Source organism: Oryctolagus cuniculus, chromosome 1 (genome assembly GCF_051225735.1).
Source record: "Oryctolagus cuniculus isolate XC-2025 breed Fujian yellow rabbit chromosome 1, ASM5122573v1, whole genome shotgun sequence".
Lineage (NCBI taxonomy): Eukaryota > Metazoa > Chordata > Mammalia > Lagomorpha > Leporidae > Oryctolagus > Oryctolagus cuniculus.
Window position 1 is genome coordinate 216,595,854 of NC_142867.1, and position 23,956 is coordinate 216,619,809.

Genomic DNA, 23,956 nt, shown 5'->3' on the forward strand with positions numbered 1-23,956 from the left:
CCTGACCCAGCGCCTTGGCCCTTTCACCCGGCACAGGCTCGGGCCCGCCTCTCACAGCGATCGGTGCTGTCAGCAGAGTCCGCGTTGCTTGAGCTGGAGGCTGTCCTCGCCGACCATCACCGGCGCTGCGCTGGGATGCCCCCGTGTGCAGCCTTTCGCGAGTGTCTATGTGGGGGCGGGTGTGGAATGGGGTCAGGCTGTGAAACCGAAAACCGGAAGTAGCAGGAAGGGTCTGGGTGGGTCACTGCTGTGCTGTCAGCCAGTGGAGTGCCCTCGGAGGAGTTCCAGGCCTCCCTGTCTGTCAAATAGGACAGTGCCCTTTTGCCTCTGCATGGTTGCCTCGCGCCTTGGATGCTGTCGGGTGACACCGCGCAGGTAGCACTGCCCTGCCCCGGGCAGCCTGCAGGAGAGGACAGCGTTCTGGCTGCTCCTGGAGAGGCTGGGGGTAGCAGTGGCTGAGGATGGTGGCCCTGCCGCTCCCGCTGGACCAGGGAAGGCCCAGGCTAACCGGGGGGAGGGATCACGGCTGGATCTTGGGGCTGCCTGCCTTCCTCTGGAGGCTGATGGGAAGAGATGCATCTGGACGGTTTTTTGCTGCAGTAGGGTTGATGCATCCCCTCCCCTCGCTTCCCAAGGGCCCTGGCAGCCTCAGCAGAGTGACCTGGTGCAGAAGGAGCGACAGAAAGCGCCACAGCGTGCCAGCTGTATTCCAAGACTGTCTACGAGCCGTCCTAGCTTTGATTAGGGGTTTCTTGCCACATGCGCTGACTCGTGCCCCAGCCGGACTCATTCCTGGAAGTGCAGTCCGGGTGTGTGCGCTTTTTCCCAGGAAGCCGTGAGGCATTTTCACACACCACACAAACATTCCCGCAGCCCCACCCTGCTGCTCCGTGGCTCCCACGAGGAGCCTCCGGGTGTGTGTTTCTCTGAGATGGGGACTGTGACTTTTACTTCTGCCCAGACCAGTAGGTGTAACTTATTCGCCGTCCTCTGTGAAATCCAGAAAGGATCCCTGATTTTTTTTTAACCTTTTTGCTTTATGCATTTATGTCATCCAGTATGGTAGCCATTAGCCGTGGATAGGTATTTAAATTCCAGTTAGTAAAATTAAATAAACTGTCACACTAGCCACATTTCAAGGGCTCCCGCGGGGCCAGTAGCTGTTGTGTGGTTGCAGGCGGGCCCATTCAGCAGCTCCCTAAACATTCCCACCCAGAGGCTTATGAGTGTGGGCAGGAAAGCATCCGCACACTTAGGGGAACGGTGAGTGGCTAAGCCATCATGGGTTTTTTTCAGGGTAAAACGCTCAGGGTTCCCGGTGTTGACCCTTCCCTAGTGGTCTGACCTCTGAGCGCTCTCAGCCATTCGGTCACCGTCTTTTATCACCTCGCCCAGGCCACTGAGAAGCCACCGCTCGCTTAGCCACGGAGAGCTCTGTCCTGCTCTCACGCATGCACTGCTCCGCATGGGAGAGTTCCTGATCAGAAACTTCCAGAACAGTTTGTAGCTTCAGAGCTAGGAGGAGGGAGTCTTTAGCGCTTCTAGTTTGCTGTTTGTGGTTCTTCTAAAAAAGGAGAAAAAGAAACCCTTTCTGATGAAACAGGCGCTTTTCTAGAATGTCCACTGTGAGCTTTCCTGCTGCGCTTGGTGGGGGCTTGGTGGCAGCGCTAAGACTGGGTGAGGCAGGGAGAGGAGCCCAGGGCACAGATTTAAGGAGGCCCTCACTCTCAGGGGCTGGCCTTCTACTTGCCAGAGCCCAAAAGCAAGGGCCTCCTTAAATTCTGTACCCTTTGTACCTGACTTGCCTCACTGGGGCTGGCTATCTTGGGACCCCTGTACTGCTCACCCTGGCAGCCTTGCCATGTGGTTCCATGAATCCAGGGCTTGTACAGACAGCTCTTTTAGCAAAATGAGTCCACCAGGAATCAGCTCAATGAGTTAAAGGGTCAAGAACTCTCAGATCTATTGGCAGCATGCTGACTGTGGTTAGTAACTATGTGCTATCTTCTTAAAAATTATTAAGAGAATGGATTTAAGTGTTCTCACCACAAAAAAGTAAATATATGGGGTAATGCATATGTTCATTAACTAAATTTAGCAATTGCATAACGTATACGTATTTTATGAACATGTTTTACCCAATATGCATATTATTTTTGTCACCTAAAATAAACGTTTAACAAAACTCCTCTAAGGTGCTCGTGTTACATGCTTTTCCTCTCTGCCTCCACAGAGTGTACTAAAGAAGAGGGACCAAGTGCAAGCAGAGTACGAAGCCAAACTGGAAGCCGTGGCACTGCGGAAGGAAGACCGGCCCAAGGTCAGGGGGCGTGGCCTCGAGTCTGGTGCTCAGGGAATCCCCCTCAGAGTGCTCCGTGCAGCCAGGCTATGTTGGGGGTGTTGGATTTCCTACTGTTTCCTGGACTTTTTCTTTCTTTCTTTTTTAAAGACTTTGAGCGCTGCCATTCTTTGGTAGTTCCTTGCTCCATAAAGCGGCATTGCAGAGAGGGAACAGCCCAGCTCTGTGCTCTCCAAGTATGGTTCCAGGACTGGTCCACACACTGTTGCCCACCCACGATAAGAAGAGCACAGAGCTAGGAGAAAGCTTTTGGAAACTTCGGGGCAACTTGACGTTACCCCAGGACCCATTCAACACATGTTGCTCAGCATTCTAGATACATGTTGTCAAAGTAGCACGGAGAGGGCCGTGCCGCGGGCGAGTTATGCACAGTAGGGCCACAGCTAGGTCGGGTGGGGAGTAAATACCAGCAAAAGGTAGTCGCTGACCCTCCAGAGCTTGAGCAGCACTGACCTGGCTTGAGGGGGTGGTGGGTGCCCTTGGAGTCCGGTGTTCTGAGTCCAGATGGAAGGTCACAGTTGTAAAATGCCACCTGTTGTTTGGGTCACTCACATTTGTTGCTTTCATTCCCCCCGAGCCAGATTTAAAACCAGAGTACCAGAGGCCAGTGCCCAAGTGCTTTCCATGTACTGAGTACTTTATATATAGACGTAGACATGAGAATATGCCAGAAAGTTCATGGAAAATGTGGATTATGAAAACCTGTACAGAGATTTCAAGTGACTTTGCGCCAACTCCCTCTTTTTCTCCGCCTGTCAAATTTGAGGGGGAGGGGGGGAGGGGAGATAAAGGGAGAGCGCTCCCATTGGCCAGTTTATTCCCCACATGCCTGCAATAGCCAGGATGGGGCCGGGCTGATGGAAGCTGGGAGCCAGAAGTGCAATCCTGGTCTCCATGTGTCAGAAACTCAACCACTTGACTTACCACTGCTGCCACCCAGTGTTTGCCCAGCAGGAAGCTGGAATTAGGAGCCAGAGACAGGAATTGGAATCCAGCCCCCCAGTGTGGGACGTGGATGTCTTCTCCAGTATTTCAACCACCAGGCCGAACACTTGCCCCTGAACTTACCTTTGAGTTCCATTTCCCGTGCACCTGCATGTGTGTGTGCGTGTGCGTCTGTCATCTTGCTGTAGAGCTGGGCTCACACCCCGCAGTTGGACTCTCAAGTCTTGCCCCTTACCTTTATGTTACTGTGCTCCTGTTTTGTTGTAACTGGGAGGTGTATTTGGTTTCAAAGAAAGGGTGGGGCAGTGGGGAAACTGATGAAAAAGATCACAGCATGACCCAAGTTTCAGGGAAATCGTTGGACTCCAGGACCATTCTTTGTTTCTTTTTCCTTCCTCTGCCTTGGTTCTTGCTGCTGCCACCATGCTGAGACATACTTGGAAAGGAACCAGCTTTGAGGCTTAGAAATGGCACTCCTTGTCTCTCTGAAGTGCTTTTTTATGCGACGTGCAGTGATTGCCACGACAGACAGTCGTTGGCGGCCCAGAGGGAAGGCATTGTTCTTTCCCCAGAGTCATGGCCCAAGAAATCAGGCTCCAAGTGGCTCCATAAATCGCCCGACCCCTTTGATGCCAAATGGCTCTGGATCAGATGTGCCCTGCGCAGCAGGCCTCATGCTACCCGTGTGTTGTGTTGCTGCACCTGTCGCCATAGTGACATGCACCAGAGCGTGAGGGCTGCATACCTCTATGAAAGGTCAGATGATAACGATCAGGGCTCTCGTCCCTGGCTCAGTCTGTGCTGTGGGGCCCCTCCTCTGCTTCTTCTTGCTGCAGGTTGGTGGCCTTTGTCCATGCTGTGTGCCAAGGAGGAGGCCGTGATGGAAGTGCAGCTGTGTGCGCAGCCACCCTGGGTCTCCAGCTGCCTGTCCAGTCGGTCAGTTTCTCAACTGTCCCTGCGATATTCTGCAGCGTGGTGCCATCTGCAGAGCCCTTGTCTCCGTCTCATTTAAAGGGATGATATGGAAACCATGTTTTAGTATTATTATTATCATTATTTTAAATATTTATTCATTTCTTTTGAAAGAGTTAGAGGGAGAGACAGAGAGCGATCTTCCATTCACTGGTTCACTCCCCAGATGGCCACAACCACAAGGACTGAGCCAAGCCGAAGCTAGGATCCAGGAGCTTCATCTGACATGGGTGCAGTGGCCCAAACACTGGTATCATTTTCCACTGCTTTTCCCAGACCATTAGCAGGGAGCTAGATCAGAAGTGCAGCAGCCAGGACACAATCTGGAGCCCCACGGGATGCTGGTGTTGTGGACAGCGGCTTTACCTGCTATGCCACAATACCAACTCCGTATGTTTATGTTTTTAAATTTTCCTTCTAATACCTTAGCCCCAAGATACGAAGATCAAAGTCACTTCACAAAAAGGCAAACACTATGACTTCACTTACACGTGGAATCTAAAAAGGTTGAACTTACAGAAACAGAGTTGAATGGTGGTTTCCAGGTCTTGGGGCCTGGGAGCATGGGGGAGATGTAGGTCACAGGGGACAAATCTTCCGTTACAAGATGAATACATGCTGGGGATCTAATGCACAGTGTGGGTGGTGAGGGATGTGGTAATTAATTTGTGGTAATCATTACACGGTGTCTCTACTCTTAGACATTACATGCTTTATATGGGTGTGTGTGTGTGTGTGTGTACTATTTGTCAATTAGATATTTTAAAAAACAAAGCTGAAGTCACTTTTCCTGTCCAGGGAGGGAAGGAGAACCAGCAAGCTCTGCCTCTGGCCTTCAGAACTCTCACTGAAGTAGTTCAGTCCCCACCTGTTGGTGCGCAGTAGGGATACCAGCTTTCTCAGAGGCTGGTGATGTTCTCTGATGTTCATCCTTTCCAAAGCCAGGAGCTGAGGTTAGGGATAACCGGCCCAAGGAATTCCTCACTGGCCAGCACCGCTCCCATTAGTCCTGGAGCAGTGCTCTGCTGCTGGGGCACCCAGCTTTGTGTCCCGGCTGACCGGGGTGACCCTCTGCCGCCAGTGCTTGTTGGAGTGCCTACACTCATCCTCTTGGCCACAAGGGTTCTTACAAGTGGGGAAGGGCTTCTTCCCAGCTCACAGGGTCTACTGGAAGGTCCCACACCCCTCCGCCTCCTCTTAGCACGCTGGGTAGGCTCTTCGGTCTCCTTCCCTCTGGTGGGATTGAGCCAGGCCAAGGCTGATTTGGTTGCTTCCGTAACAACTGTCATGGATGAAGACAAAGCGGGGTCTGTGGTGATGCTGCCCAGGGAGTGTCCTTGAGCAGTGGGTGCAGCAGGAACTGTGCGCCTGTTCTCGGTCTGAGGCAGCAGCTCCCAGGGTGGGCAGAGGAGACCCTCCCCCAGGGATGCGGATGCACTTAGTTTTCTGGGTTTGTTGCCGCTCATGTTTTAAAAAAAAATCTCTGCTTTTTTCTGGCCGCGTTGTTTCAGGCGTCTCCCTGTGTCCTTGCGCTCCCCCTCCAGCAACCCCCACGTCTGTTGGAGCACCCTGCCCCCCCCCACCTGTGCTCAGCAGGTGGCTGGGCATCAGCGCATCAGCTCCAGCTTTGCTGTGTTCACAGCTGGGGGCTGCAGGTGGAGAGGCCAGTGCCAGGGTATGAGGAGGTGGCTCAGGGCCCACCCCACCCCCAGAGCCCCACCGGAGGGCCTTTGTGTGTTAACACACCTGCTGGGGGCTGGGAGCTTACCTTGTTTGGGAGGGACAGTTTGAAAACATTTCCCCCAAAGAGTGAGGAGGGGAAATTGGTTTTTGTGAAACCATGGAATGGGGTGCAGATCTGATCCCTTTTCTCTCCCCCAAGGAAGGAAGTGGCTCACCAGCCCCATGACCCTCCCTGTGATTCTGAAACTGGGGCCCAGGGAAAAGCAGCGAGTTCCTGCAGCTAGGGGACGGTGTGTGTGTGTGTGTGTGTGTATGTGTCTAGGGTACATTGTGTGTGTGTGTGTGTCTAGGGCACAGTGTGTGGGGGGCTAGGGGATGGAGTGTGTGTGTGTGTGTGTGTGTCTAGAGGCTGGGTGTGTGTAGCTAAGGGACCAGTGTGTGTGTGTGTGTGTGTGTGTGTGTGTGTCTAGGGGATGGGGTGTGTGTGTGTGTATGTGTGTCTAGGGGACGGTGTGTGTGTGTCTAGGGCACAGTGTGTGGGGGAGGGCTAGGGGATAGAGTGTGTGTGTGTGTGTGTGTGTGTGACTAGGGGATGGTGTGTGTGTGTGTGTATGTGTGTCTAGGGGACGGTGTGTGTGTGTCTAGGGCACAGTGTGTGGGGGAGGGTTAGGGGATAGAGTGTGTGTGTGTGACTAGGGGATGGGGTGTGTGTGTGTGTGTGTGTGTGAGACTAGGGGACTGTGTGTGTCTAGGGCACAGTGTGTGTGTGGGGGGCTAGGGGATAGAGTGTGTGAGTGTGTGTGTGTGTGATGACGCTGCGGAGCCGAGGGGAAATGTTCTCCTGCAGAATTTAAAGTTGTGCTTTGGTTTTGAGCTTGAGAAAACGCCGCAGACCCAGAGGTGGTTTATTCTCTGAGCTGTGGGTTGTGTCGCCTGGCTCGTTCCCATTCTAGTTCTGAGGTTGGAGAAATTATAGCACTTAGGAAGGAGCTGGCTGCCTTCCTTTAGACCTTTGTCACTCGTTCAAAAAGAAGTAATGGATGCCAGGAGGACTGCCTTTTAAATTCTTGAAATTTTTAAATTCTTAAAAAAAAATAAGGAGCTGTGTTAGGCCCTGAGCCACAGGTGGCCTTGTCCCAGGTGTGGCGCCAGGTGCAAAGGCTGCTGGGAGTGGGTGATGTGGACGTGGAGGGGGAGGTGCTCCCTGGGCAGGAGCCTGCGTGCTATTGGGAGGACCCAGGTATTGCCTGGAGGTGAACAGGAGCAGCAAACAGGATGTGCTGAGCTGCTCCGGTTGAGCAGAAGCGGGGGGAGGGAAATAGAAACCAGGCTCACCTGGACAATCTTCTTCAAGGCCATGGACTTGGAAAAGCCCCGAGAACCAGCAGAATGGTTAGCGTTCCGGAATGGGGGAGACGGGGCGGACAGCGAGCGGTGTGGTTCTGCAGTGGCTGCAGGGAGGCTTGCTCATGTGAGCTCAGCGAGTCATCCGGGGTCCCCAGGCACTCATGGCAAGTGAGGACCACCACCTGGTATTTCCCAGGTCTCTCCACGGCGGCCGTGATCTCAGCTTGGCTGCAAAGCCAGGCTTGCCGGGCAGAGCCCTGGCAGCTCCCTAGTGCTCACTCATTCCCCACCACAGCCTTCTGTTACGTGGTTCCCGTCGCACAGATGAGGAAGCGGGGCTCGGGGAATTGTGTGGCTTCTGTGCCCGGCTCATAAACGGTTTGGCTGGCGTCAGTGGCCTTTCCCTCTTCCTACGAGGGCTCCCAGCAGTCTTTGCTCCATTGATGGGCAGGCCCTGGCTTTTGTCAGTGTGTGACGGTGACCATGAGGGAACTCGGGGAGAGAAAGTGCACCGTCCCTTGGGTCTCCTGTCCCCATGCAGGTGAGCTCCTGGCTCTGCTGCCCTCAGTGTGTCTGCTCTCGATGCATCCGACGAACTCGCCTCTCCCAGCCTCCTCACCTGCCTTTCTCAGAAGTTTATTTTTATTTATTTTTAAAGCATTCTTTTGGGTTACCGAAAGTGACATTCTGGCTGCTCCAGTGGCCTCTTTTCGATCTTCCCCATCGCAGTGTTTTCCCAACTGTCTTTTCCCCACGCCACTCACCTGGAAAGTGAGAATGCTGTGTGACACGCTGGTTGCTTGAAGCGCGAGGTGACCAGCCCAGGGGCTGTGGCTTCCCCAGGGGCTGGCAGGCCTATGCTGCTGCCATCCCCACGTTGCCAGTCAGGAAGCTCTGTCTTGGCAGTGTCGGGCTGAGGGGACCACCACCCGGGACTGGTTCTGTCATTGGTCCTTGAATCTGTCCCACAGCAGCTCTGAGCTCCCCTCCCCCCAGTCTTGGGGTTATGTCTTCCTGGTGTCCTCTGGTACGATTTTACTGACCTCGTCCTTGTGGGAGTGGATAATGTGCCCCGTCCAGCCAACTCCAAGAAGCAAACCTCGCTAGACTTCCATGTAGGGCCTGTACCTGCGTGGTACTTGGAAAGCGCTCAGTGATACATTTGAATGTGCTTCTGTATTTATTTTCATTTACTTGAAAGGCAGAGCATCAGAGAGAGAGAGATCTCCCCACTGGTTCACTCCCCAAATTCCCACAACAGCTGTGGCTGGTGCCAGGCCAAAGCCAGGAGCAGGAATGCCATCTGTATCTCCCGTGTGCGTGGCAGGGGCCCAGGCACTTGACCCATCATCTGCTGCTTCCCAGGATGCATTAGTCAGAAGCTGGATGAGAAGTGGAGGTGCAGGGACTCAACCTGGCACATCATGGGATGTGGACTTCCCAAGTGACAACTTAACCCACTTGCACCGCAATGCCTGCCCCAATGACACGAAGCGGGGCTCCCCCGTTAGCCACGGGCATTGCCAGCCGGGCGACCTCCAGAGCTCTGCCTCTCTCCACCCCTCCCCCCCCAGCCCCGGCAGCCGCCCTTCTACTTCCTATCAGTTTGGCTGCTGTGGCCTCCAAGTAGAAGCACACATGTCTGCCCTTCTGCAGCTAGCTCATTTCTCAAGGCTCAGAATCATCTTACTTTTTACGGCTGAGTAAGATCTCGCTGTATGTGTAGACCAGAGTGGTCTGTCCATTCCTCTATAGCTGGTCGCTTCCGTTGCTTCCCCAAGTCGTGAATAATGCTACCGTGAACATGGAATCCTGCGGGATCATATGCTCATTCTATCTTTACGTTTTTGATGAACCTACATTTTTGTTTGCTGTAGGAGCTGTACCAGTATTTATTTGATTTGAGAGAGAGAGAGAGAGAGAGAGATTTCCCATCTGTTGAGATGCCTGCAACAGCCAGGGCTGAATCAGGTCTCCCACATGGTTGGCAGGGACCCAAGTACTTGAGCCATCACCTGCTGCCTCTCTGGTTGTGTGTGTATTAGCAGGAAGCTGCACTCGGGGCCAGAGCCAGAACTCAAACCCGGGTACTCCATTGTGGGATGCAAGGTTCCCAAGCAGCGTCTTAACCGGCAGGCCAAATGCCTGTCCCAGCTGTGCCATTTTTCAGTTCTGCCAACATTGCACAAGGGTTCCACCTTCCCACGTTCTCTCCAACAGGTTCTTCCGGTGTCTTGATAGCGGCCATCCTAGTGGGTGTGAAGTAGTGTTTCATTGGCCTTTTGATTTGCATTTCTCGAGTGGTCAGGGATGCTAAGCATCTTGTTATGTCCTTGTTGCCCATTTGTAGGTTGTCTCTGGAGAAAGGGCTGTTCCCCTGGCTACAGCTTCTTTTTCTGTGGGCCTGTTGTTTGTCCTGAGCCCTGTGTGGCTCTGTTGCCATCCTCGTCACCCAGATTAGAAACTTGTTTCCTCCCTGACTTCCTGTGACTGACTTCTCATGGACAATTGGTTGCCAAATCTGTCCATTCTGTCCTCATCGTGGCATCTTCCTCTCTCCTCTACCTTCTGGTGTGAAAGTCACCACCCTGGTCACGGGTGCCCGGCGCAATCTCATACCATTTCCCAGTTCGTGTTGCCTCGTCTGATGCCTCATGTGGTCTCAAGGTGGCATAGTGTGGCAGAGTGGCATAACATTTGAAAGAACGTATTCAAACATATGCATGTAATACTTGATATTTAGAAAGTGAAAGTCATTTTAGAGGCTGGCATTTTGGCACGGCAGGTTAAGCTGCTGCCTGGAATGCCAGCATTCGCATATGAGCACCAGTTTGAGTCCTGGCTGCTCTGCTTCTGGTCTAGCTCCCTGCTAATGCACCTTGGAAAGCAGCTGAGGATGACCCGAGTGCTTGGCCCTGCTCCTCGTGTGGGAGCCCTGGGTGGAGTTTCAGGCTCCTGGTTTCAGCCTGGCTCAGCCCTGGCTGTTGTGGTCATTTAAAGAGTGAACCAGTAAATGGAAGATATCTTTCTCTCTCTCTCTCTCCCTCCCTCCCTCTCTCCCTCCCTCCCTCTCTCCCTGTCTGTCTCTCCCTCTCTTCCTGTCACTCTGCCTTTCAAATAAATAAATCAGTCTTTAAAAAGAAAATAAAATAATTTTTGTTGGGATAAAGCTCCATAGTATATTCTTGAGAGGCTATGAAAACGATAGATTATCTTTTGTGAATGTTAGGGTCCGAAAACGCCCACCGCCTGAGGAATGACTCCAAGAGACTTTCTCTCCTGCAACCAGCAAAGGGTTAAAGATTTATTGATCCAACATGTTGGGGCTCTCTGAACATACAAGAACAGAGGAGCCTCGAGGAACTAAAGTATAGGGTTTATAAAGGCAAAAACCGCAAAATCGGGAGGGGGGAGAGAATACATGGTTGCTAAGCGGTTGCTAAAATCTTACAGTCAGCAATTATGATCTTAAGACATAGACAAATCACATCTTCATTATTAGCCCAGGTAACCCAGGTGCAACCTTTCTACTTTTAAGCTTGAGCAATCATGCTAGGGGGTTTTTGTGCTCTGCCAAGGGTGATGTAGTGCACTGCTATTGTCCGACTATTTGAGATCATAGTTTCAGACCAGAGTCTCACGGTGGGGGGTGCTTTCCCAGAATGGAGTCTCAAGTGCTCCAAAATGGAGTCCCTACTGTCAAGGTGCTACTTCACTCTGTCTTATTTTCACAGCTGCACCAGGAAGGTTTAAACCTGTAAGCTTAAGCTTAACTTTTTACACCCACACATATACAATTTTAACTCTTCAGTGAACAGCCATTTACAATATTGAACTAACAAACATTTATTGATCTTTATATGAAGAGACTTCAAAACATTTGTGGAAAATGGAATTAAGTGGTGTTTATTTTGTTGAAAAAAATTTGAAATTCATGCGTAATTTCTTCACAGTATACATTTCTATTAACTTCCCCTTTTATGCATGGATTTCAAAAATTTTTGGTGTTAAATATTTTTTTAACTGATTTGAAAGGCAGAGATAGAAAGAGCCCTTCTGTGGGGAGTAACTGAGACTAGACTAAGTTACTGGAATTAAGACTTATTCTATGCATCTGCTCTCCCACAATATGGCGCTGAGAGAGAGACCAAACAACTTCTACGCAGCTGCCTCGCCAATTTGGCTGACGATGGCAGGAGCTGATCCTGCTCCTGATTGGAGGAGAGCGGCGTGCTCGGCATGTGGGTAGCAGAGTTGGGATTGGTGGAAGAGGACTATAAAGGAGGAGAGAGACAACATGCACCAGGAACACCTGAGGAACATCTGAGCAGCCCCCGAGAGAGCCGGCCGGCGGTGTGCCGCTCCCCCGCGGAAGCGGGGAAAGTGGTGGGAGGGGGGTGCCGCCCCTCCACGGAGGTGGAGGGGCCGGCAGCTAACCCGGGACGGCGTCGTTCCTCCGCAAGTGAGGGAACGGCAGCTAACCTGGGAAGGGCCGAGCAGACAAAAGAACAGCACAGGGTCTAGTGTCGTTCCTCCGCGAATGGGGGAGCGACACTCTTCCATCTGTTGGTTCACTCCCCAAATGCCTACAACAGCCAGGGTGGGCAAGGCCAGAGCCAAGAAACACCAACACCCAATTTTTAAATTCTTGTTTCTGTGAACTTTTTGGAGTGCTCGTGTATGTACCAGGCCCCAGGTATCTCACTGAACCTCATAGCCGTGTCACAAGGTGGATGGTGCTATTACATGCAGAGGCCCAGGCACGTGGGAAGGAAGTAGTTGGTGTGGGATTTCACACTCTGCAAGTCTGCTGCAACAGACGAGGCACAAGGCCTTTCCTTTCTCCTGGGGGTGTGTGTGCGTGTGTGTGTATGCGTGTGTGTGTGTGTGTATATGTGCGCATGTTTATATGTGTGTGTATGTGTGTGAGTACGTGTGTGCGCGCGCGCGCGTGAGTTAAGTGGGCCTCAGAACACCTGCCTTCAGGACAGTTCCAGGCTTCTCGTCCTCTTACCCCTGGCCCTTGCCTTGCCAGCTGGAGACCCCTCCACAGCCTCTGAGGACCCTGTGGCCTGGCCTGGGAGCTGCTTCCCAGGTGGGCCCAGGCATCTCCTCTCTTAGGTCACTTGCATGTGCGGTGGCCGTGGGGTGCCCTTCCTCCATGGTCACCTGTCCCACTGCTGCCATCTTGAAGGAGTGGCCTTGGAGCTGTCTCCTCGGGAGCCTGCCCTCACCCCGGCTCATTTGCCCCCGTTCCTCCTCGGCGTATGGACCCCAGGCTCGGGGTGGAGGGAGAGCACCGCCACATCTCACAACTCCACCTCTGGGCCAGTTCCTACCCAACTGGACTGTGGGCATCAGGAGATGAGATTTGCCTATTGAGACCTAAGCACCTCCGGTCCCCCAAGGCCAAGCACAGTGTTGTGAAAATGTTCAGCCAGATATTTCCCAGGGGGACTCAGGCACTCGTACGTGTAGTTCAGAGCTGTGGTTTTGACCGAGTTTCCGTGGGTCAACCAGAATGCCTGTCTGCAGAGCAGGACCCAGGACTCCTTCCTGGGTGAGAAATCCTCTGAATCAGACTCCCTCTGAATCAGACCTATTCGCACTGCGCACCAGTGAGGCTCGTTTTCAGAGCCTGGTTTTTCCTCTGTGTAGCAGCTTTGTTAGATAAACAGGAAGTGGCTGGCCGGCCACTTTCACCCAGACGCTGGCAGGAGAGGAGGCTGGAGGAGGAGAGAGGGGAAGCAGTTGGTGAACCGGCAGCGACGGGCAAAAGTGACTCCAGCCCTGGCATCCGAGGAAGAAGCTTACGTGCTTTGAAGAAGGCATCCTATCTCTTCTTACAAGTTCCTTTTATCCAAAAATGTTCTATTTATTTTCATTTTATTTGATATATATAGAGAGATCTTCCATCTGCCGTTTCAGTCCCCAAATGCCCACAGCAGCCAGGTCTGGGCCAGATCAAATACAGGGGTTCAATCTGGGTCCCCCATGTGGGTGGCAGGGACCCAGGTACTTGAGTTATCATCTGCTGCATCCCAGGTGCACGTTAGAAGGCGTTAGAAGCAGAGCTGGGACTTGAACCCAGGCACTCCAGTGTGGGCTACAGGTGTCCCGCGTGGCGTCTGAACTGCTGCACCAAATGCTTACTCCAAAAGTTCCTTTAAGTTTTCCAGGATGTCTGAGGCCGTCTTTCTCGCCAACTCATCCTTGCCTTACCCAAGTTCAGTGCTCAGCGTCGGGCGCCTTTGGACCCCCTTGCCTTGGCTCTGCCACTTCCCCCACTCATGGGTTCCTCTGCCATCTCCAGGCTGTTGCGGCAGATGGCCAGGCGTCCTGCAGGTGGTCAGCACCCTCAGGCCCGGCATTGCGGTGCTGTTGCCCTGCTGGTCAGTGCCTTGCCCCTAAGGCTGGAGTGTGAAACTTTCCTGGTTGCTCAGAGTTGACCCATGCAGCCTGGGTTCATGTGTGGGTTCATGGCCGCAGCACAGGAAACAGACAAGGCCCCACCTGCTGTTGGGAAGTGTGTGGCTGTTGGGAAGTGCTTGGCCACGGGGCTTTTGCCCAGGTTTTGGGCTTCTGGAGCCTCTGCTCACCCTCCAGGGCCCGGTTGGAGCATTTGAGTGACTCTGTGCTTTGGAAGTCCCTCTGGTCACAAAGGCCTCTCCAGCTGTGCAGAACGGATGAAACTCACCAAAGCCAAGTGCGAGCTGTGATGTACAGGACATCGCTCCCTTTCGTGAGAGTCTTCCAGAGCTCTTTCAGAACAACACGAAATAGCCTACCCTGTTTTTCTTTGTTATGTTTCGGATTCTTTTGATACACAGAAATACATTGCCTCCTCCTTTCTCAGACTTGTCTAACTGTGCGTTTCGGGTTCTGTGCTATCTAGAGGAGCATAAACACGTCTCAGTTTATTTGCAAGGTGATGTTCAGAGGAAGAGGGCGATCAAGTCCTCTGCATTAAGTCTCTGACTCACAGGGAAAGGCATGATCAGTCTGCACATGTAGTTGCCTGGTCCCTGGGACCCAGGAAAACCTGCTGCTTTGCTAGCTCCAGTGAAGGACGTAGGAGAATAGTGTCAGGTGCTCTGTGTATTTGGAAAAAAAACAAACAAACAAACAAACAAAAAAAAAAACAGGTGGGGAATCACAGACCCGGGACTTCACGTTTGTAAGCGGGGTGTTTTCCCCCGCGAGTCTCTGCTGGGATGGCTTTGCAGACCTGGGTTAGGGTAGCCCTAACAGAGGCAGAGCGCCTCCTTGGAGCTGAAAATCCAAGGCTGTGCTTCCAAGCGAACGCCCATGGAGGGAGGAGCGCACCGACGGCGTTTGGCTGTTGTGCCTGGGCCTCCCCTCCTGTGTGAACAGAGGCGTGCGAGGCTGAGGTGCCTATCGCCCAGATGCAGCACCCACGTGTGGCTCGTCCTTCCAGGTGCCGGCAGACGTGGAGAAGTGTCAGGACCGGATGGAGTGTTTCAACGCCGATCTGAAAGCCGACATGGAGAGGTGGCAGAACAACAAGAGGCAGGACTTCAGGCAGCTGCTCATGGGCATGGCTGACAAGAACATCCAGTATTATGAGAAGGTAATCCATGTGCCCCCACGAGACTGCAGTTGCTTTTTATTTATTTATTTTTTCTTAAGATTTATTGATTTATTTGAAAGGCGGAGTTACAGAGAGAAGGAGAGATAGTGGGGGAGACCTTTCGTCTGCTGGTTTACTCCCCAAATGGCCACAACGGCTAGGGCTGGGCCAGGCTGAAGCCAAGAGCCTGGAACTTCATTTAGATCTCCCACGTGGATGGCAGGAGCCACGTACTTGGGCCACCTTCCACTGCTTTCCCAGGCACATCAGCAGGGAGCTGGATTGGAAGTGGAGCAGCTGGGACTTGCACTGGTGCCCGTATGGGATGTCAACGTTGTAGGCGGTGGCGGTTTCCCTGCTGTTCCACAAGGCCGGTCCCAAGGCTGCAGTTTCTAATGGAGCCTTCGGTGAGGGCTTCCCAGAACCCAGAAGCAAGAATCCTGCTGGCTCCAGCTCCTTCCCTCGGCTGCTTGGTCTCAGCGCCAGGCGTGCCCCCATCCTGCCTGCTCACGGGGCTTTCCCTTGCACCACTGCAGGTGGAAGTGGCGGTTTCCTCTTCGCTCTTGGCAGAGTCAGGGAGACACGGCTGCCGCCAGCGCGCAGAGGCTCGGGGTTACTGTCTGCTGTTGGGCTCCTGCATGCAGATTCCTCACTTCCTCTGGGCCAGGGACCCCTCGGGTCATTTGGTGATGCCTGTGGGCTCCTAATCAAAATACTGTCTTTTTTGAAAATAGACTTTGAAATAATGTTTTTAAATACCTAAAATAAAGGAAGCAAAGCAGTTGAATTAAAAACAGTTTAGGGACAGATGTTTGGTGCATCAGTTAAGAGGCTCCTGGGGCTGCCCACATTCCTGTGCCTGGAGGCAGCAGGAGGTAGCTCAAGTACTTGGGTTCCCCACCCACGTGGGAGACCAACATTGAATTCTGGGCCCCTGGCTGTTGGGGCAGATGGAAGATCTCTGTCTATATCTGTCTGTGCCTTTCAAACAAAAATGAAAAAAGTTTGATTCAAGGATTCCTTGGATTTGTGGACCTCAAGGTTAGTACCTGTGTGTATCCAGGGACTCTCAGGAAGTTAGCCCAGTCTCCTCAAGCTGGGTTTGCTCCTGGTGTGTCCAACCCCCAGATCCTTTTTTGCTATTGAATCTTGTTTTCTTCGAAGCTTCCAATTATATGGAGCAAAGGCCTGATCATAGTCCGACAAGTAACTTGTAGGCATGAAATAGAACAGCAGAGCAGCCTCTGAGTGTTCCGGACAAGTTTTAACTCAGCTGCTCAACACCGCAATCCCAGCAGTTCCTCCCCATCCCAGACTAGAAGCCTCCCTGTCTCATGAAGACCTTGATGGTTCTGGCTGCAGGCGGTGTGTCTGCGTCTTCTCCAGTTCATTTGGTGGAGCCGGGGAGCGCCAGGCTGCAGGGAGGGACTGTTTCGAAGCAGAAGGAGAAAGGTGGCGTGCTCCGTTTCTCGCTGCCGCCTCCGGGAGCCCCTGTCATGGTTCTGGGCGGGCACTGCCCTGGGCGCTTTGCGGGTGGTCCTCCTTGAATTCACCTGCACAGAACAGTCTCAGGTGGGATTCATGATCCTCAGTCTAAAGCCAGAGAAGCTGAGGAGCAGCACGGTTTTAAAACTCTGCCCAGGGTCTCCCTGCTCGAGAGTGACTGTGCCAAGACCAGAGCTGGCTGGGATGCGTCCACGAGTTGGAGCCGTTCCCATCGGCTCTCAGCCAGGGGCACAGGGCCATCCGTGCCCCCTCGGGAACAGTGCTGCCTGCCCAGAGGTGGAACAGTCACCCCACGGGAAAACAAGGCCGTGCCTTCAGGTGAGGCACTTGCCTCTCGCTGCCTGTCTCTTCATTTCTGCCATGGGCATGGTCCTTCCCCACTGGAGGGCTGGGGAGATACAGCCAAACAGAGCACATGCGGGTACTTCCAACACAGCTGGCGCGTGGTAGGCACTCAGCAAGCGTTGCTTCCTTGACCCCTTCACTCTTCCCCCCATGGCTCTCTCATGCTTCTCTCTGCTCCAGAACCAACCAGATCGAGTGTCTGCATCATTCCCTTTGGTGATGAATCCCAGCACTCAGCAGTCAGGGAGCAACTGCACCACTCAGGCCTCCCGCGTGGCCTGATGGTGCCCCTGTCCTCCTCAGAACGCCTCCCCAAATGACTCGCACCAAGGCCCAGCGCCGTCCACCTGCCCTCCCCTTCACGCTCAGAGGAGGATCATCCCTGGGAAGCAGGCGCTCTCGGAGGACGGTGCCAGAGGCTTCCACGTGCTTGGCCTTTCTCCAGGGTCTCGAGTGAGAAGAGCTTTGTGTAGTGGAAAGGACATCAGTGTGGAATCACGAGCTCTGTGTCTTGGCACAGCTTTTTAACCCAAGTGTCATTTTCCTCATCTGTGAAATGAATAGTGTGTGTGTGTGTGCGTGTGTGAGTGTGAATGAAAGAGAGAATCATAGTGTGACTTCCTGGAGAAGCTTTGAGGACTGTTGATACCGAATGCAGAATATGTAACTGTTTGGATGTAATAAAACTCAACAGGCGTTGGGTCTCCTTCCTGCGTTCTCCTTTTCGGGGAGTCCTGCAGTGGCCCAAACAAGCAGATGTGAGGTTGGGGAAGAAGAGTGGGGCTCCTACTGCTGGGACTCTGTCACCGGCCCATCCCATTATGACTGGCGCCCTTGCTGTCTTACACAAGCACCGTCCATGCCCGGATCGGTGTCACCCAGGACCTCCACAGGCCTTCCTGCCTGGGCTCTGTTCTGCTTTTTCAAGGGAAAGACTTAACTTCCCGTGAGTCTGTGTCCACTCCCTGGATCTGAGCCCCGTAGAGACATTGCGACCTTTCACAGGGGTGGGGCTTATGCATTCAAAACAGGCGCCTCTGCCCTCCCTGTTGATTATAGTAACGGGTGATACCTGTAGGAGCTGCTAGACTGAGGTGACCCAACAGGACTGACAATGGAAAGGTGGGTGAGAACGGAACCGAGCAGCTGGCCCCGAGATCGGAAACCTGATCCTGACCCTGTGTGCACCTGTTGTCATTGCAGTGCCTCATGGCGTGGGAGTCGATTATTCCACTGCTGCAGGAGAAGCAAGAGGCCAAGTGAGCTCCTCCTTGGGACAGACTCATCTACCTACACAGGGCACGGCACCCCGGGCCGGAGCGTCTCTGCAGTGCCAGAGAGGTGGCGTCGGGAAACATCCGCAGAAACATCTCTCCTCTGTGTATTTTTCCCTCCCCCTTCATCCCACAGGTGTTTTCCATCCGTATTTATTCCTTGGCGGAGCCTGAGGCCATGGTGATCTCGCAGCAGAAGCCGCAAACCCCCGTGCTGCGAAGGAACCAGGGAAACCGAACACTACAGAGCTCTTGGACCTGAGGGACACGACAGCCCGCAGCTGATGTCCTCACGTCTTGTGACAGTGTTCTCTTTGGGGACAGCCACGTTGCCCGCTGTGGGAGGCGATCCGGGGCCTGCTTTTCCAGGATCGGACGGAGGCACGAATGGAAGGCAGCTGTTGCTTTCCGTGGAGATGGGGCAGCTCTGGAATGGACCTCTGCGGGCCGTGACTTGTCTCTGCCTGGAAGCAGGTGCTGGCGCCTCTGTGGAGAATCCATAACATCTCGTGGCCTGTGGCTGTTGAGCGTGGCCTGCAGCCTGCCTGTGTTGAATGACAGCTGTTTGATTGCTTGCAGTTCCCATAGGGCCACTGAAATCATTGTCTGTATGCATCCGTGCTTGAGCGAGCAAGCCAGAGTCGCTGTCCTGTGTGGTGCCTCGGGGAGCCCAGGGGAATGCTCCTGGAACTTGATTCTGACAGCAGAATGCAATAGATTAGCAACTTTTTTTGTGTGTAAAATGAAAAAAAAAAAAAAGGTGCGTTTTTCTCCGTGAAGGTCTTCATCGTTTTTCTTTTGCTTGCCAGTTGTCGGTAGAACAGGGAACACACCCGATAGGGAAGCTCTTTGTCCTGAGTCAGAGCAGCCCCTCCCCTGCTGAAATCAGTGGGCAGATACCAAAGCCCACCTCCAGCGTCTGCTTTGTGCAATTTGCCTTTTACCTCGCCACAAACACCTAGCTTGCTCTCTCCTACTGTGTCCACTGAATGTTGGGGCAACCTTTTGATGAGAGAGTTGGGGCGTTGTATTGTGAACCACAGTTGAAATTTGTAAATTTACTACAGAATGTTCTGCATTAAGTGCTTTGACCCTTAACATTTCCTGGTCAGGAGGGACAGTCAGTATCCAGGTGGGCCTCACAGATCAGTGTGATGGTGAACTGTTTGCTTCTAGCTAAGCTCAGACCTCTGCAATTTGCAGCTAAATTCCTGGGGCCTGCTGGGGGCTGCTGGCTGTGTGCAAAGTTCTCCATTTCAGACGATTACCAGGTGTACTTTTCAAATCAACACAAGACCATCAAGCAGGATTTGCCATCAAATTCACTTTTTCCCCCTTCTGAAATGAAGCTACACATGTCCTAGTTGTGTTCTTCTACCTGTGGCTCATCCCTACAAAACTAGAGACCTGAGCCCCAAACAAGTGGTGGTGGTCCATTGTTGTTGTTTCTAATGAAAGAGCTGTGTTAAGACACTGCTTTGTACGCAAAGTTCACCTGCATATACTGGCAGGTCAGCACATAGCGTGTGGAAGTCACTTCATCCTACTTCGAATTGTACAGTTAACCTTGCATCGGCCACCGCTGAGATGCTGTCGGGGACAGCCTTGGACAGCAGTGAAGTGTTCGACTCTGGTATGTGTCATGTTTGACAAAGTCACGGTTTCAGTGGCAATTTTTATATCCATTGGTACTTGCCGGTACTGTTAAACCCCACTCGTGCCATGCTAAAGTCCTTAGATGTGAATTTCCAGCTTAGTACAATTACAAATGATTCACTGAAGTGGAAGGTGAAGAACAATCCATCCACGCCCGAGTGGTGAGTCAGCATCTCATTCTACCTCTAAACCATCGTGTTGGTGTGGGTCTGGCTGTCTGGGTGGAGCCTGGTAGAACCGGGGTGTGTCCCGAGGAGTGAGTGGGTGGACAGCTCCTTATTGATCCTCGCTGGAAGATGCCAGGCTGACCCAGCAGTGGCTGCTCGTCTGTGGAACCCCTGAAGCTTTGCCTTGTAGGGTTTTGTGCTTTAATCATGTTTGTCCGGTGTAATGAACGCTTGGAAAGAACCGTGGGAAAGAGTGGCCGGGAAGTCAGACCCTCACACGTGCTAGTTGCCAAAGTCCAGAAACAGCCCCATGCGATGGGTTGTTGGGAAGGAGGCAGTCCTTCCAGAGAGTCATCAGCTGAGAGCCGTGGGTGGGGGAGGGCTGCACGGGCAGGCAGGAGACGGGCTCTGAAGGGAGTCCGCCTCCTTGGCGATTGTCTTGCTCTATGTGTTTGGTCCCTGTGTGGTACTCTTGTGCTTTGAGATGACAGAGGAGGAACAAGGCGAGCTTTCTGTCCTCCAGGCATGCTATTGGTGGCTGAGCCAGGAAACCCCACGCTTGGGAAGTGCTCTTCCCGAGAAGGGACTCCCGCCCCTGTCCTTGGACTGGCATCTAATGAGGCAAGGTGGCTGGCCCGGGAGGAAGGGGACAGTGGGCAGAGAAGGGGGCTCTCCAGCCGTTCCCACCCAGTGGCCCCCGCAGGCCCCAGTGTTTGCCTCTTCGAGGGAGATTCCCTTTGAGTAGTGGAACCCAGAGACTGCTGAGCCAAAGACAGCCTCGCAGAGGTTTCCCCACCCGCTCCTCTTGGTTCCACAGAAGGTCATGGTCCTGAGGCTACCGGTCCTTATCGGCTTTTATCTCCCTTGAGATTTTCTCTGAAGGACCCCCTTCGCCAGGCAGACTGACATAGACGGGTCTGAGGCTTGAACTCACCAGGCAGCAGCAGCTTGGAAAGCCATCCCTAGCGCTGCCCCGAGCCTGGAGAGTCGAAGTTGTTCACCTAGTTTAAAATAAAATCCGGGCTACGGGAGAGAAAATTGCTAGAAGCAGATTTTAGAGACACCTAGGCTGTGGAAGATAGCAGGTGTGGGCGCCAGTCCTCCCCGGCAGTGTGGTGGCTCTACCGGAAGGTTCTGGGCTGCTCTGCTCAAAACAGGGAACCGCAGCTCTGAACTGAGGAGCGAACTCGCCACCCACCGGGCCAGGGCTGGGCTAGGCCTTTACTCTTCAGTAAGGGTTAGTGATTCCTGGGGAAAAAGCGGGATGGTGGAGGCGATGTCACCCTACGAGTTACTGAACTCCAGACTCCTTGCTTCAGCTGATGTCACAGGAACCCAGCGTGAGTCTGGGGACCGTGGCGAGTGGAAGATGAGTCTGTTCCCATGGTGCACGTCCACCCCAGCCAGAGTGCGTTCTAGGTGTTGAGGCTGTTCTCTCCACGCACACCTGCTCGCCTCTGTGATGGGGCAACAGGACGAAAGTGTGGTACCCACGTGGCAGTCTGCAGTGGGGTTTCTCTCAGGGTGGTAGCCCAAGAAACGCCGTGAGTGTGTGTGACAGGGTCCTGCCATCAATAGCATTGCTTTGACACCAATCCTGAGCTGTTGAGGGGAGGAAGACAGGGTCAGCGGTGACTTCTGGGACTGTGTCGGCCTTGTCTGTTTCGATGCCGAGATGGCTTGGGACTGCCTTCACTCTGGCTCAGTGGGTTTGCCAGCCGCCCTCCAGGGTGACTCCTCCCTGCCTGTCATCAAGGCAGGGCACACCCATTCCAACCCTGCCTTCCCAGACGCCTACTCTTGGGGCTTTTAGAAACTGAGTAGGCAAATCATAGGGCTGGAGTAATGCTGCTTTGAGTGCCTCATTTACAAGGTGAAGTTGAGAATGTGGGGGTTGTCTCCTTACTTTCAGCAGTCCGCCAGGTGGCCATGGGTTGGACTCGCCCTCTGGTTTCCCTGTTCAGAAGCTGTATCCTCTCCCGGGCCGCACTTAACAGTGTGGGCTGGGTGTGTTGTCTTGTTCTGTTCTTGCTTTGACTGCAGGGACCCGATTTTTCACCTACCCGCCCATCAGGGATCCGTGCTTGGTTGTAAGGCTGTCTGGACTCCCCATAGTTGCACATCTCAGAGTGTGTGCAGGGCCGTCGACACTAGTAAAGGAGAGGGAGAGGGGCTTTGTGACAACGGCTGACTGTTCTTTCTTCATCATGTGTTTGCAGTGCATCCTGGGTATGACCATCCAACGCTTTCTCTATGTGGCAGAAAAGAGATGCCACCCAGGTAGTTCTTAACCACTGTAGCTGGTTTGTAAATAAGTGCTTTGAAAGAAAATAACAAGGCCAATAACATATCTGTGTCCTATGTATTTAGCACTTGAAAAATCAACAAAACCAGAATTTAAAAAATGCCACAGACTGTTAAAAGCCTAACTCCACCCTTGGTGAGACTTTGTCAACACCTACTAATATGCCTTATTCTTCAACTCGTGTTCTTAAAATGCCGGGTAGAAGGAGTCTTAGAAAAGTAAGCGGTCATTCAGCTGAAAAACTAGAGATCTGACATCCTCTGTTCTCAGTCTCCCCAGAAATGATTAGGGTTGCCTTTTGGGAGGAGAAACCTTAATATTGCTATTGCCAAATGATACTTTGGATAATGTAAGGAAACACAGGGACCGCAAAACCGCTCCTTAACCCTTGTGCGAAAGGTGGACTTCGTGCCTCTTGGCACGCTCTCTGTCGTAGAGGACTGGGAGTCACCATGAACACGTCCTGCAGAAGCTGGGAACTCTGTGGATGCTAACAGGGTTCAAGGTTGGCTCCGACTGAACAGAACAGCTTTTTCCAGTACTGAGGGGACCTCGGCGCCACATGTTTCCGAGTGAAATTCTCCACAGCTGAAATGCCAAAAACGCAAAACAGAGTATGTTGACTCCCAGAATTGAGCCAATTTTAGCAGAGCTTTTACTAGTAAAACCAGTTATCAAGAAGATAGCTTACGTACCTCTCCCGGGGGACACTGCCCTGTCACCAGGTAAGTCCGGGCTGTCTGTGGGTCGGCCCGGAGCAGGTGACACCTGTCCACTGCCCTATTGGGCCGGCTTGCTCACCGTTCAGACCAACCTCTCAGAAATGATACTAGAAGGAGCAAAGGGGAGACCGGAAGTTAGTTTGCCAACAAAAATGTGAAGGGGTCCAAAACATTGCCTGGGCCTTCACTAGATAACAAACCAGCAGCTCTTAACAGTGAGCACCGTTCACCTGGACCCCTCTTGAGATCCTGGTCCTGTAGATCCCGTAGATCCCGGGTCCCTTGTACGTTTGTGCACCTGCCCCCTTCATCTCTGAGTGTCGAATGCATGGAGAGATGATGTCCATCTGATACATTCCCATGAAACAAACTGCCAGCAACCTTTCTAACTTGGATTTTAACTGTTAGAGATTTAAAACACACTTTTGCTTGGGACCTGTCCAAATTATGGATTGTATCTCCTCCTTTTAGGAATCACTCTTTCTGTTTAAAGGTTTAAAAGCAGTCACCTTCCGAGGCATTGAGAAAGTCCTCCGTGTATTGTGTCGCCTTCTGCTGCCACTAAAGCCAAAACAAAAGCTGTGACAGACAGACGTGCTTGAGAGAATGCGTGTTGATGAGAAAGCTACTGGGACTTGAAAAAGAATGTCCCTGTTGTTGTGGATGTGGAACCCAGAGATTGTAAAACAAATGCAAAGCTGTTTCTGTTGAATTACAGATGCTGGCACGAAGTTCTGGTCCAGTTTTTTTTTTCCATATATCTGTGTATAAAAATACTGTCCATTGTTTACTATGGGATTAGTATTACATTTGGAAGTAAAAAAATATTTGTATTGCTTGATAAACTACTAGCTTGTAAATTTTAAAAAAGTTTCTTTACCTCAATTAATTTAAAGTTATGGACCAATAAACCTATCAAAGATGCTTTCTTTACCTTGAGTCATGTTCTCATTTGTCATTTGTAGGACAGAAAAACGTGTTTTCTTATTTTCCCTGGACAGACAACAGTTGGCCTGCAAGAGTCAGGATATCCCCAGCAACAGGAAAATGTTTCTCTCATTGGTCTGCTTGCGTCTCTTCACTT

At 52.5% G+C, this 23,956-nt stretch overlaps 1 protein-coding gene across 3 annotated transcripts in view; it reads left to right on the plus strand.

Moving 5' to 3' along the window:
- The window catches only part of SNX30 (sorting nexin family member 30), a 151,867-nt gene that overhangs the window by 116,715 nt on the left and 11,196 nt on the right, over positions 1-23,956 (plus strand). For 2 of the 3 annotated variants that reach the window (XM_051843080.3, XM_089301653.1), the window contains exons 7-9: positions 2,234-2,320; positions 14,745-14,897; positions 17,952-23,805. In XM_051843080.3, coding sequence (XP_051699040.1) covers positions 2,234-2,320; positions 14,745-14,897; positions 17,952-18,011 — 300 coding nt within the window. In that variant the 3' untranslated portion in view covers positions 18,012-23,805. Of the gene's footprint in view, positions 1-2,233; positions 2,321-14,744; positions 14,898-17,951; positions 23,806-23,956 lie in introns of those variants that run through there. The other variant, XM_089301652.1, reaches the window with a different exon arrangement.